This window comes from Nestor notabilis, unplaced genomic scaffold, assembly GCF_000696875.1.
Source record: "Nestor notabilis isolate BGI_N333 unplaced genomic scaffold, ASM69687v1 scaffold19857, whole genome shotgun sequence".
Taxonomy (NCBI): domain Eukaryota; kingdom Metazoa; phylum Chordata; class Aves; order Psittaciformes; family Psittacidae; genus Nestor; species Nestor notabilis.
In genome coordinates this window covers 592-14,500 of record NW_009935362.1, presented here as the reverse complement: position 1 = coordinate 14,500, position 13,909 = coordinate 592, and the positions used below count along the sequence as shown (strand labels likewise).

The window sequence follows — 13,909 nt, the reverse complement described above, 5'->3', positions numbered from 1 at the left end:
ACAAGGCCAAAGCTATCAGAGTTTGGGGTTTTCCAGTGCTGTGTGTGACACGAGGGGCAAAACTCAGAAGTCATGAGTTAGCCAAGAGTTAGCCAAGATCATCCACAGAAAGGAGAAACTGAGGAGCTAACATTGTGTGTGCTCTGCAGGAAGCAAAAGCCTAGAAACAGATAACCTGTATTGTCCAAAAAGGCAAGGCCAAGTCAAACTGACCGGTTTAAAAGGAGCAGCCTTTCAACAGAGGAAGTGGGGATGCAGGAAAAAGGGCTGGAGTGGCCAGGGAACCAGGGTAAGATGCAAGGCAGTGAGGAAGGTGGAAAGCCCACCCCCAAGCTTTATTTTTATCTTCCCTAACTTGGTGGGTTTTCCAATTGCATTCACAAGATATATCTGAGCAGAGAGGCTCGAGGTGGGGAAGAGGGGGAGGAGGAGAGGAAGAGAGAGACTGTAAAGGGCACCACAGTGCCAAAGTGCAACAACATAAAAGGAAAGAAAAGAAAAGACAGGACACTCATTCTGCACTCAGGGCTCATACCATGCAGTAAGAGGGGCGGCCGGGGCTGCTCCCCACCAGTAAACAGGGAGTTCGCTCGCTTTAGTAGATTGGTTTTTCAGCCCACAGAGTAGGGTTGCCAATGAGCAGTGATGTTCTTCAGTGAGACTGGCCAGTTGGGGAATGTGCTGCTACAGAACGGGCCTGTTAGCAGGAGCACCCGCTCTCCGTTACTGGCTGCTCAGGAGGTTTCTCTAGTTTGATGTCAATCACTGCAGGAGACAAGTGAAGGAAAACACCCACTTCAAGGAAAGAACAGAGAAAGGTATCAGTATCTGAAAAGGCTGTTAGGTGGCCCTTCCTGATAGGGGCAGGGGGTTGAGCAGAGCATATCGTGCCTACAGGATTAACTGCAAAACCCACAGACTGTACACCAAGACCACTAGACCACTTAGTGACTAGAGCTGAGTCAGGCAGGTCTGTACACAAGACAGCCCTGTGTAAAAAAAGTATGGTATTTTAAATCCATACAAATTTTTATCCTAAGCTTAAGTGGAGAAAGCAAAACTTGTGTTTGCCATTATAAATAGCTGTGTATGTTTATACAGAGACAAGCAGGATCCTCAGTTTATGCCCACAGGTAAGCACCACACTACTGTGGCTGTTCAGCAACATCTCTGCAAAACCCCAGTAAGGCTCATCCCCACAATGTGACAAAAAGTCTGTAAGCCCAGCCTAACAAATGATAATTGTAAAATTCTATGAGAAAAGGAAAAGTTACTGCTGAGAAAGCAAGGATACTGTCTTCTTTGCTCTTCTCTGGTGTACTGTCCATCCCAGGTAAGGCAGCAGCCACACGACGGAAAAGCTGAAAAGTGGTGATAAGAAAGTTGAAGGCTTGTCAGAAATAAAAATGCATGTTAAAACACACTGCTCTGCAGCAGGTCTTGGAGTCCAAGTTGTACAAACTTGTTATGTGGGTACTTCAGCAAACAAAGTAATGATTGACAAATGCCACAAGAATTTTACCTAAGAAATTTAATAGGCTTTATTAAAGATGTTAATATGCCTACAAAACAGGGTTTTTTTACCTGTTTTTACTTGAACCGAACATGAAATTAATCAGTAGCAGTTCTTGCAGGGACATGCAGCACAATTCCCTCCTGCACTAAGCAAGAATGTCATTTGCCATGTCCAGCGTCAGCTGCTTTTGCCTACGGCAATGTCACAGAGCCCAGCTCAGGGCTTCTGATGACCAACCTTACAAGAAACTGAAGGTTTAAGAACTCTATGGAACGCCTGAGGTTTTACAGCCCATCTTTTCAGTTCAGTCCTGCTGTGAACCAGCCATTTCTGAGCGGAACAGCTGGCTCAAGTGAGCTGGTTTGAGCTATGAAGGATGTGCTAAGGGCTGGGAGGGGCTATCACAGCCCCATTAAAAAAAACAAAACAACAAAAAAAGGTTTTGCATACTGTTCAAGTCAATGCTTAGAGCTCCTCCTGCTGACAAAAATGCAGCAGCTAACACACTACAGACACTGACAGCTAGTTAGGTGAGAAGTGCTGCACACAGGACAAGAGGAATCATCTACTAATGACGATTTTCTCACAGTAGCTTGGCAGGGATTCCTCATCCACCCCTCCAAATTGGAAAATCCAGCCACTGAGGTACCATCGAGGTGCTGCAGTTTGCATCCTTTTAATCACACAAGTTCTCACTGCAAGCACCCGTCAGGCAAATAAAGCAACTAAGATGGAACCAAAGACTAAAGTGGATTCAATCCAGAATCAAAAGAAACAAACCCAAGGTCTTCTAACACCATTGTGAGGTTTTCCCAACCAGCTAATGTACAACAAACTGGTATGTTTCCTAGTACACCAGCAGTACTGGCCCCTGCAGATCCCTGCACCTTAAAGCTGCCTTACTCCCAGTGTTCTGTCACACTTCTGAACAATTGCTGAACTAGTTTCTAGTTCAGGAACTGTAAGATCACAAGTTTATAGCAAGAGGCTATGGATGCAAACTGAAATATGAGAAATTCTGTTTAATTGCAAGGAAAAAAAAAAGTTAAAGCTTGGTTTGACTGTATGGATAGTCAAACACTGACAAGTTGCCTGGAGAGATGGAGTCTCTAGCCTTCGAGATACTAGAAACTCAGCTGGAGTCAGTTCTGGCCAACCTACTCTGAGTATGATGGCTAAATTAGATGATCTCCAGAGATCCCTTTTGACCTCAGCTACTTTAAGATCTTCCTTTGCAACTTGCAAACAGAAGCAGAAACTCCAGTGCATCAGCATAAGCAATTATCCCAACCGAGGTCAACACTGATTTTAGAAAACAGTGTGTTAATGTTAACAAAAGCAAAGGAAATGCACAAAATTATGTCTGACTGGCTGCAAAAAATAGTGCCATTCCTATCCCTCAGCACATTCTGGTTTGGGATTCTCCTTTCAAGGTAAGTTTGCTCAGCATTAACAGGGAATCATTGACTTGACAGAAAAGGAGCTTCTGCTAGATACGGTGGCAGCAGTGATCACGGGGCAAGAAGCATTTCAGGGGTTGACAATGAACAAAGCAACCAAATATCCAATGGAGCATGAACCCCAAGCAGAAGCATACACATAGAGAGAAGTGAAATACAGATTTTTCCTGACTTTAGAACAGAACAATGATCTACCTGTTTCACATTGTACCCAGTCTTTGCACTGGTCTCAATAAACATCACATTCAGCTCTTTGGCTCTCTGTTCACCTTCTTCTGTGGTGATTTGCCTGGAAAAAGATGCAAACAGAAGCAGAAAGACAAAAAGGAAGAACAGACAGGAAGAGTTAGAGATGTCTGTGACTGAGCCGCTCTTCAGCGGTGTGGGCTGCTTCACCACCATTACAGGAGTGCACAGTCCACTGAGGGAGACCTCAGGACCTCCATGTCTTTAAGACCGCAGATCCTCCAGCTACAAATGAATCAACCTCAGGTCAGTAACCCAAGGAATACCTGGACTTATGACTATTAGTAACAGATGACCAGCACAGGATGAAGTTTGTGCAGTACATTTGAGCCTCATTCACAGCATTTTCAAGGGAATGAAGAAACCCCCCACACTGCACCAGATACATAAAGCAGTTTCTCAATTGAAAGGAGCTCTGTGAGGTTACAGAAAGGTTTCAGAAAGGCTCTAGCAGCAAGTACAGGGCAGCAGCAAGTGCCAGGCTGCTGACTGTGAGCAAGCACCTGCAATTGCATCTACAATCAACACCCTGTACATACCTGTTTCACATTATATCCTGCTTTAGCACTGGTTTCAATATACATCATATTCAGTTCTTGGGCTTTTCTCTCACCCTCCTCTATAGAAACCTGTCTACAGTAATGAGAACAAATCACAGAAAAGAAAAACCAGAACGAAGAAAAACAGTCCACAAATGAAAAAAAGAAAATTGCAGGAAAAAAAAACCAGCCACCAACTGAAGCAACATCAACAGGGAAGAAAAATTTAACAGGCTGCACCAAGTAAGAACAGTGCTATTTTTAGCTCAGCTTTTTGGCCTCAGAACTTAACTCACATCATCACTTTACCACAGGATGAATGGCTTCCAATACACTATTCTATTTCAAAAAATGTGACCAAGCTCAGGCTGACACTGTGGCTTTGTCCAGCCTTAAAAGGCCCAGTATTTCAGCCTCACACAAACCTAACTCCCTTTTTAAAAGAAGGCAAGGCAGCTTCTTTCACTGATACCTGGATACACACTGTAATTCCAAATTCTAGCCTAGACCAGGACTACTGCTACATGCATTAAACTTTTAAAATCAGAGTTTTTAGTGCTACATGAACTCCAACTGTAGCTATGATCCAAATAATGTTCTGTTATTTTTAATCCTCATGGCAGTGCTGGACCACACTGCTTCACTTACGGACTACCAGGAAATACTCCAAGGCTGAAATGATCTCATTGGGTTTTCCAGTTCCACATGAAATTGGATTTGGATAGAAATTAGAAAACCTCAAATCTAAATGCCACCTTATTCAGTTAGGGTGCTGCAGTTATTTCATGCTCCCAGGAGGGCATAAGAAATTCTAAGTGGTTAACATCCAGAGCTGGCTCAAATAGAACATGTTGGATTTTGCTCTGTTGTTTTTGTGAGCTGATTTTAGAGATTAGACTGAGCTGAGGTCTTGCCACCTGGAATTCTTAATCCGAATCAGCTATACACGTTTTTATCGCAGTTCTGAAGCTCTGAGCACTAACTTTTACCACTATTTCCAAAGCGAAAGGCACTCAGAATGGCCTCCCACTGGCAGTGGGGAAAAGCCAAATAATTGTCAAGACTAAGGTGGTCTGTGTGGAGGACACAGAACCCGTTTCTGTAAGAACCACTGGTACAAAGTCCACACACAGTAGCCAGTCAGAGCCTAAGTTTATACTTTCCCTCACTGACTCAAACCCCTTGCTGTTATTAGAATTGGCTATACTTTTCCTGCTAGACATGGCAAACTAAAAACTAACGGCATGACTTGTACAGGGATGAAGGGCAAAATACATCTCCTGACCCCAGTTTGTGCAGCCAGGGATGCTGGGTATTGTCTCACATGAGCAGTAGGACAACACCAAAACCACAAGGGAAAAAACACGTCGCAACACATCCTGAAGCAATATACGTACACTGCAGGAGTAAGCAAAGCAAAAGCTAGAATTTAAAACATGGCAGCACCCAGTGATGAAACAGTCAGATCCTTATTGGGCACATCATCCCAAGAAACAGAGGAAACAAACAGGCAGTTCAGATAACAGTGCAAGGTTGGTCTGAGAAAATATTAATGTTCCACCTGTACGGCTTTCCAAGCTGCTAGCTTTTGATCAGAAATGTCTCATGAAAAGCCAAAGGATAAGGGTTTGATTTATAAGACCTCACTTTGCTGTGAGATCCAGCTCTTCCCCAGTCCTACCTTTTTGAGATGCTTTCTTTTGCATCAGATAAGATTTCCCCATCATTTCAATACTTCCCATGTCCTATGATATATGAAGCACACATTTCCCAGTGCCCGGTGTACACAAAGGTGTTTCAGTTTAAAGTATTTGGACTGTAAGGAACTGCACAGCTTACTCCATCTTCCCTCTACCAATTACTACTGACACTAACCATTCAAATAAAACCCTTTCCTTATCTACACTGTTTCTGATGTCTTCAGAAAGAATGAAAATCTCCAAAAACATTAAACAAAATTTTTACCAAATCACCAATCAAGAGAAGAATCTGAAATAGAAACACAGACTTCTGAGAAGCCATTACATTGAGCACATTGCTTGAAGTGGTGGTGTAGAATTGAGTTTTAAAAGCCAAATGCTTTACTACGTCCAAGTGTCCCAAAACATTCAGTCCATGTGATTTTAAGAGTCTAATTAACTTTTTACATCTCTTGGGTAAATCTGCTTTTGCTAATTTAGTTTCCCCACACATCCACAACACCAGTTTCTGTTACATATGACATGAAATTTATGCTCAAAGGGAAACCTTTTAGACTGATACTGTAAAGCTGATGCTGCCTCTTGTAGCAAGAAGGGGCTGTACTGTGAACTTAACAGCTGCACATGCAGAAAGAGTCATATAATAGGATCACTGAAAAGACATATTTACTTGCTTTTGCAAGACATCTTTCTGGCTTTATCTCAGCATGGAAAGAAAAATCAGACAAAATACACTATTGAGAAACATCGTATAAAGATACTTCAAGGAATTTTTTTCAGGTTGGTTTGTTTTAATCAGAACTATTTGTAGACTAGCAAAAGGAAGTAACTTTGCATATATTGAAGCCAGAAATCTGAATTTCATGACAAGCTTTTTATGCTTCATTTAAAAATCAACAATTGTTTTAAAGACAGACAGTTGGTCAGTTCCATGCTTTTACCGGTCAGGGCAGCAAGGCTGCCAGCCCCCCTCCATTACCTCTTGTCTGCCAGGTCAGTTTTGTTCCCCACCAACATGATGATGACATCGCTCCCTCTCTCTGTCCGAACATCATCAATCCACTTGGAGGTTTGCTGGAAAGAATTTAAGTCTGTAGGGAAGAAATAAAAGGGAGTGCTGAGATTAAAACTTCTTTTCAGAGAGGGAGAATGCTATGCCTGTACTCAGGTGCTTCTCCAAATCTCCCCACACCACATAGAAATGACCCATAAATTGCTTTCTGCTCAGACAGAAAAACAGGGTGGGAGGGGGAGGGTGGGGGAACGTTTCAATGTTAATCGTATTTCTGCAGAACTTCTGGTTATAACTTATTAATTCTGCTAGTATGTAGTATTTCAAATAATGAGACACCAAAACATCACTCACTTGTAATGTCATAGACTACGACAGCAATAGTGGAGTCGCGGATGTAGCTGGGAATGAGACTGCGGAACCGCTCCTGGCCTGCTGTGTCCCAAAGCTGCAGCCGAACCTGCTGGTACCAGGCCAGGGAGAGCACAGAGAAAGAGAGAGACAGCAAGAGAGAAAAGAAAGGAGGAAACTGTCCTTTAGAGAAAAGGCCATTTCTCAAATTAACTGTATGCAGCTCCATATGAGAAGATGAGGTTGACCTTGTAATCTTGCCCCAGATATCCAAACATCATAGAAGTTGGCTTTTCTGACTCTGTGTGTAGATAAACTGCTTTAATTACCTCCTCTGATTGTCCAGATGTTCTGCTATTCCCAAAGTGGTTATGGCTACTACCTCAGTTCCTGACAGCAGTAGCTACAAGTCATACAGAGCTGGTCTTCCTGGTTACCCAGGATTAAGCATGGGGTCTCCACAGGACTCCTAAGCAATTCCCACATGACAGACATGCAATTCCCTCAGCTCACACACCACGTAGTAAACCGGCATCCATTCTCCAGCATCAAGAATTCAGAAGATGGCAACGGAATTTTCATGCAAGATTAGGGCAATCAGTAACTTAAGTTCCAGCAGGAAAAAAAAAAAAAAAAAGGAAATGTTATACACTGTAGGCTTCATGTAACAAAAACTGCAACAGATTCTCCCTTTCAGATAAGCACAAGAGTCAGAAACAAGCACAAATGCTATGAGTGGTACAGTTTGATCTCAAGAATTGTACCTGAACACAAACTGACCTATGATATACAATAGCTGTAAGGTCTGGTACCTGCCTATTTGAAAGAGCAATGGTCAAAACATGCCCAGCTACCACAGTGAATGCTAAACAAAAGCTTTTCACAACTAGGAGCGATACCATTTCTTTCCAAGTCATTACTCCACACAGCTAGCTCTACAAGCAGCACTACACTGCCAGAAAACAAGATTGCTGTTGACATTCTCAACAGGCAGGAGTTTCATGGGAGGGCAGATACCGATTCCCAGCTCAATGACACAAATTGGTCACGTGCTCACAAAGCCACTTGTTCAGCAGTGAGGGAGAGCAGCTGAACAGCACAGAACAGCAGTTAATAAGGCAGCTTGCAGGAGACTGGCTACAGGGGAGAACGCAGTTTCAGGACTGCTAATTGCCTTGTTTAGAAGGGAAATAGAAGTTGGACAGAGTAGTGTCTGCAAAGTGTCTTGCTACAAGCACACTCAAAACAACCCTGTATCTACATTAGGGTATGTAGATCCAATGTCCTGGGGCTTAAGGAAGTTTAGGGCTTACAGTTAAAGCAATTAGCTCATGCTTCGTTTTGAAGGTAGCCTTGATAACAGTAGCAAAAGTCAGAGCTCTTCACTAACCCAAGCAATTCAGGGTGACAAACTCCAAGAGACTGGACAATACTACACTTGTGCTGGAGTATCAGATGGATAATGACAGCTTCTGGCTCTTGCTCCTGGACTTCACAACAAGCTTCCACATAGTCTGCAAGACACTACTGCTGCTACACTAGACTATTCAGCCAGAAAGTTTACCAAGGTGGTGACTTAAATACTCTAACCTTCAGCTGCCTTCAAAAAGGCAACTAGAGGAAGTACCACAGAGCTGGGCAAGAACCGGCCCTGGTAATCTTGTAGTGAAGGGTAATGCTATTTGAGGCCTTCAGCTACACAAGATACTACGCAGGCACCCCTGAGGTGACCTGAGAAAGTCGGCTGCAGTATTTCTGTGGCTTCTCATTTCTTGAAGTCAAAGTTTACATGCACCCATTTTGGAGGGGAAGAAAAAATACAAATAACCCACCCAAACACAACAGTGTACCAAGGAGCCCACCAGTCTGGAAAGATGAAAGTCCTCAACTGACAAGAATTAATCCAGCCTATTTTAGAAAGTAGGCAGCTTTGTTCAGAATGGGGCCTGAGCTGCAGTATGGACTTTCCTCATGGATCTGTCCACAGGCCACTTGTGTATTTATTGTTAAGCTGCTGGGCAACTTGAAATGCAATTTCCCTTTTTCTTCTCAGCTCCCCACATGCTAGATAACAGTTTTTCTCTATTAGTTAAGAATATCTTGGCTAGTGTTTAAGTATGTCGTATGTGACTGTCCCTGTTTTACACTACCATGACCAGCAATGACTTACGGGAGGTTGTTTGAGGTTCCCAAACACAGTTACCACTAAAGACACTGCAAACGCATAGCTCTTTCAGAGGGGTACAGGAAACTGTGTTTTCCTAATTGCACTATAGTGCTTACCATCACCATGCAATCAGAAGTTCATGAGCACATTCCTTCAGTAACACAAGAAAGCTAAAAGCCTCTCAGTCACTAAGAACAGAACAAAGAGCAGTAACAAGAAAAAAAATGAAGTTATCTGAAAAGATCAGACCATCACCAAAGTATGATGAGACCAGATAGCACTTAATTGTTTCTGACATGTCTGGAAGCTGTTTTAAGACTGGCAAGATTTTTCCACCTGCCTGGATAAACAGCATCCTGTAACTGTCAGCACAGTGGGGAGAGAAGATGCCAAGCTTGCAGCCTGCGACACTGCCTCACCTGGGTGAGCTCCCAGCATCAGCCATCACATGCACATCTCAGCACTCCCCAAACAGATCACTTCAGTTTTATATAAGTTAGCATGAAACCAGAAATCCTCGCAGAGTTAACTACTTAAGCTACAGGACTGAGAGAAAGACAAAGTAATTATTATCTGGCCTCAGCATGCAAGATAAATCCTAACAGAAGTCTATTACTTGTTAAGCACTTCAGTTAACCAAAGGGAAGCAAACCCCTAGTCCATAAAGCCTCATGATAATCTAGAATTTGTGACAGAATAAAGGTGGGCCACAGGATTTCATCCGCACTATGTCCTTTACTTAGACTTTGTCCTGGTTCAAAGACGCAAATCCTGTCTATATAATTCTGCTGATACTGTAACTTAAAGGAAAAAGCCAGATCAAGTGGAATCAATAACAAGGAGTTATAATGAAGTAACTGTATTCATATCTTCATATCTTATATTAAAACACTCATGCCAAGAGTTACACAGTATTTCCCTTCTAAGCTCGTTTATTCTTCAGAAATTATGATAGTTACATCTTTCAAGAGCTCTCTAGTGACAGAACAAGAACTCACATGAATTGACAGCTCTCTTCTTCAATGAAATGGGAATCTTGAATCCTCCTAAGTCTTTACTTAGCTTTTATTTAAGTGATTGTTGTACTACTTTACCTACTCTGATAGTGTTCCTTTGCTTCCGCATCTGAAGTCATTACCTGTGTTACCTCTCTAGTTATCCAGAAAGGAAAACATTCATTCTGAGGGCTTTTAAAAAAAACAAACAACAACAACAAAGCACAAACAAAACAAACCCAGAAACAAACCTCCAAACCAAAACCCCCAAGTCCCCCACAGAGACCGGAAAGAAGAGAAAGCTTTTCAAAGGCTAACGATCACCTGACATTCCCATCAGCACAGACACGAGAAATCACAATCCCTACTCACCTACCTGCCAATCCTCTGTGTGTCACTTCCATCATTTGAGCTTTGAGCCGACCAGAGTTCTCCAATTCACCAGTTTCTGGATTATGGGATGGAGTTACCATTGGTTGCGGGGGAAGATGCTCAGCTACGTTCCCTCAGCCCATGGAACACTTACAGTCCTGGGGCCAATGGCCTATCTTAGCTCTTTTCAGATAACACCACCACTTCCAATCATAAAAGGTACATGTAAAAAGCAAGGTCCCTGCAGACACTCCAGCTCAATACCTACTTGTAATGTCAAAGACAATGACAGCCACAGCAGAGTCACGGATGTAGCTGCGGAACCTCTCCTGGCCGCCTGTATCCCACAGCTGCAGCCTGATCTGGGAAATGGAATAAGGGGGAAGAGCAGGAAAATGGAAAACAAAAACCAAACCTCAAGTGAAACAAAAATTAAAAAAAAAGCAAGGCAAAAATAATGCAACAAAAGAAAAGTTAAAATGGAACAGAAATGTGAAAAGAGCCAACGACACTTCTATCCACATTCTCACAGCAGCCTCAGCCCAGCACGTCTGAGAAACCTCCCTCCCTCCACAGATCCATTAATAACTCACACACGCAAACACATTCTTCCATTTAATCACAAACCCAAGACATCCCTAAAAAAGTACCTTCTCACACCATCTGTTAAGGGGGAAAGTAAGCATACATACCTCAGTGCATCCTGCCACGCCAGAGCTTTGGCTATACTGGCCACACAAGCTGACTGCAGCCTACAGCTAGCTATATGTGGTCACTTCCAACCATAAGGACATCAAACGGCTACCAATTAACCCACTGGAGATCCTGATGTGATGAAATGTATTAGTGGGGCATAAGCCAGAAGAGCAAACATCCTCTAGACTGGCTTATCCTGTGCTGAAATCCAACAAGCCTGGGAAGATACCGAGTTACAGCAAAGGAAATACCAGGTATTTCAAGAATGAGGTTGCAGCGGTAACATGGGACTGGCAGCCTGACAGCCAGGACTGAGGACAGGGTGTCTCGTGGCCCCAGTTCACTTAATGCCACAGGTCCCACTGCACTGGCAACATGCTGGAAACAGCACGCTTAGAGCTGCCCTCTGTGGGAGACTGCTGGAGGCAGTTTTGCAGAACCAAACTCCAGACATATTTGTCCCTTCTGCTGGCTAGTACATGCTACCCAGGCTGTTGTTAGAGCTGAATGATCCAGCACAGGTATATCTTCAGGATATATTATTTGGTGTAAGGACATATCAAATACGCCAAAGCACACACTGCAGTTAAGAGGCTCAGCATTCTTCATTTCGAGCCCAGCAGTCAAAGCCTGTTGCAGAATACAGCATTAGCCATAGCTGAGAAATTATTTCAGTGTTTGAATTTTTGCAGCTTGTGTTTTCAACACCTCTCCATTATTTATACTGGCTTTATGAGCTCTGTGAACCACTTACATAATCAGGAAACTAGCAGCATGCCCAATGAATACAGTATTTTTTGGACAGCAGGCCAGCAGGTGAATGACAGCCTGACCTACACAGCCACAAGAAATCAAGACTACACTGCTGAAAACAGAATACTGGCATTCCAAGCTGCTTTCACAGGTGTCAAGCAGCATTCCCAGGATCTTTTTATTCTGCTACTGCCAGCACCATTGAAGAATGTTTTCCAAGCAGTTTCTCCCAACGATTAAGCCAAGGTCTTTCCTAACAGTGAATCACTGGTAAGATGACAGAGAAACACTCGGGAAACTCACCACACACACTGGGCTGAGACTTCTTCAGAAGCAACAGACCCAAAGCAACACAAAGGACTTCTACTGCACCACTGGTCCCCTCCTTCCCGCAACAGCATCACACTTCTTAGCCAGTAGTAAAACTAGCAAAAAAGGCAAGTACTAGCAAAACATGAACTAATGAAAAGACAAATACTGAAAGACAGGAGAGGGATGTAACAGATCTCTCTGTGCAAAAGGGAATCTCATGCAAGCTAAATCCAAAGTTGTTTTGTTAACAGTACATCAGAACTGTGTTATAGAAGGAGCCTTCCTACAAGAAGAAACTACGCCACCACTGGTAATCATGAATGACTTCCAAACCTGGAATTGCCTGAGCTCTGCTCAGACCCATTTATACTGACAACCCCAGAGGCAGAGCTGCCAATTCTAGAAGCTCAGTACACTTACAGTACATGTTACAGACAGCCCATTCCCTGGGATATGGACATTAGCTTGCCCCAATTTTGCATGAAAGATTTTTACTTCATTCTAAAGGTGTCAGATATGAACAAATACTGGAAACAAGTGACAAAGGCTGTCCCTCTGAAGGCTGCTGTGGGATTTCAGCAGCTGTTGGAGGAATGGCCAGTGGAATAGCGTGCACAGTAACTGCTGCTCCCAGGACTGCAGTTGCCATGTTATCACAGAGATGCCTCGCTTACCGTGCGGTCTTCCAGATACATCGTTTTTGACAGGAAATCAATTCCAATGGTCGCCTGGAAAGAAGAAAAGCATTAGGAACTGCAACGTGCCTTCCAGCATCTGCAAATCAAAGCTTTCTACACAAACTCTCAGAAATGTTCACCAACTTAGAATTAAGCTGCTGAAGTCATCTGCCTTCAATGTAGCTGATAACAAACAAAGCAATCTGAATATCTGCACTATCGTCATTTCATGTCATTCTTCCAACACTTCTCAACTGCGCAAGAACCTCAGGGTCTTGATTTTAGCCTCAGATATTCATGCACCTTAACACAAATCACATCTGAACTGGGATCACCTTCTGGTCAAACACAATTCAGTTTGGTAAGAATTATCTCACTAGAAATATCCAAGACGTAAAGCAAATTACAGATACAAATTGCGGGCAACTGTGCTGAAAGCTTAAAAGCAATGTTTATTCAGGCTTTCCATTTCGGAATGTGCTTCCTTTCCAGTGACATTCAGACGCTTCATTTCCCAGCTCCTTCCAGTCACGTTTCTACTGCTGTGCAGCAATTCTGGTACAAAGACATTTAAAGTAATTTACCAAGCTAGCTGTGCTCCCAGGCACTGAAATCAAGCAGATGTACTATCATAACCCCGGGAACCAGAAGACAGGTTACTGATGTAACAGATTTTAGTATCTTAGACAGATTAGCTCCAGTCCTAACAAACACAAGGAATATTTAATGTGTTCTGGAAGGTCTCCGTCAGAATGTGAACCATTTAACATTAGAAGAGACCACAACAGTCAATTTCTACAGCAAGTAGCAGCCAGGACACAGTTTGTAAGAACTACAACAAGCACATAAATATACAAGAGCACCTTACCAAATACAGTTCCAGTGAATGACTTGTCCTCAAGAAAACAATTTTATCTTCCTTTTCCAACTTAAAATAACCCAAATCTAAACTAGTAACTCTTTCTGGTGTGCATTAAAAGGTAACACCCTAGTCTTACCTTCTTTAAAGATATTTGTTATTCCCTTGAAATATTGCTAAGTGCTTTTGACATAACTAATTCTTCCTGAAATCTTCAGGCCCTTTACACATTTTCAGCTTTTCATCTGCACTTT

General features: G+C 42.8%; 1 protein-coding gene across 1 annotated transcript; it reads right to left on the bottom strand.

The window, feature by feature from the left end:
• Positions 1–249: 249 nt before the first annotated feature.
• On the bottom strand, positions 250–12,853 carry LOC104408264 (ras-related protein Rab-6A; the record flags this gene model as incomplete). Its single annotated transcript, XM_010017814.1, has 6 exons — positions 250–765; positions 1,295–1,361; positions 3,172–3,265; positions 6,441–6,552; positions 6,828–6,933; positions 12,794–12,853. Coding segments are annotated over 6 exons (504 nt in total), but the record flags the coding sequence as incomplete, so codon positions are not given.
• Between the last annotated feature and the right edge of the window lie 1,056 nt (positions 12,854–13,909).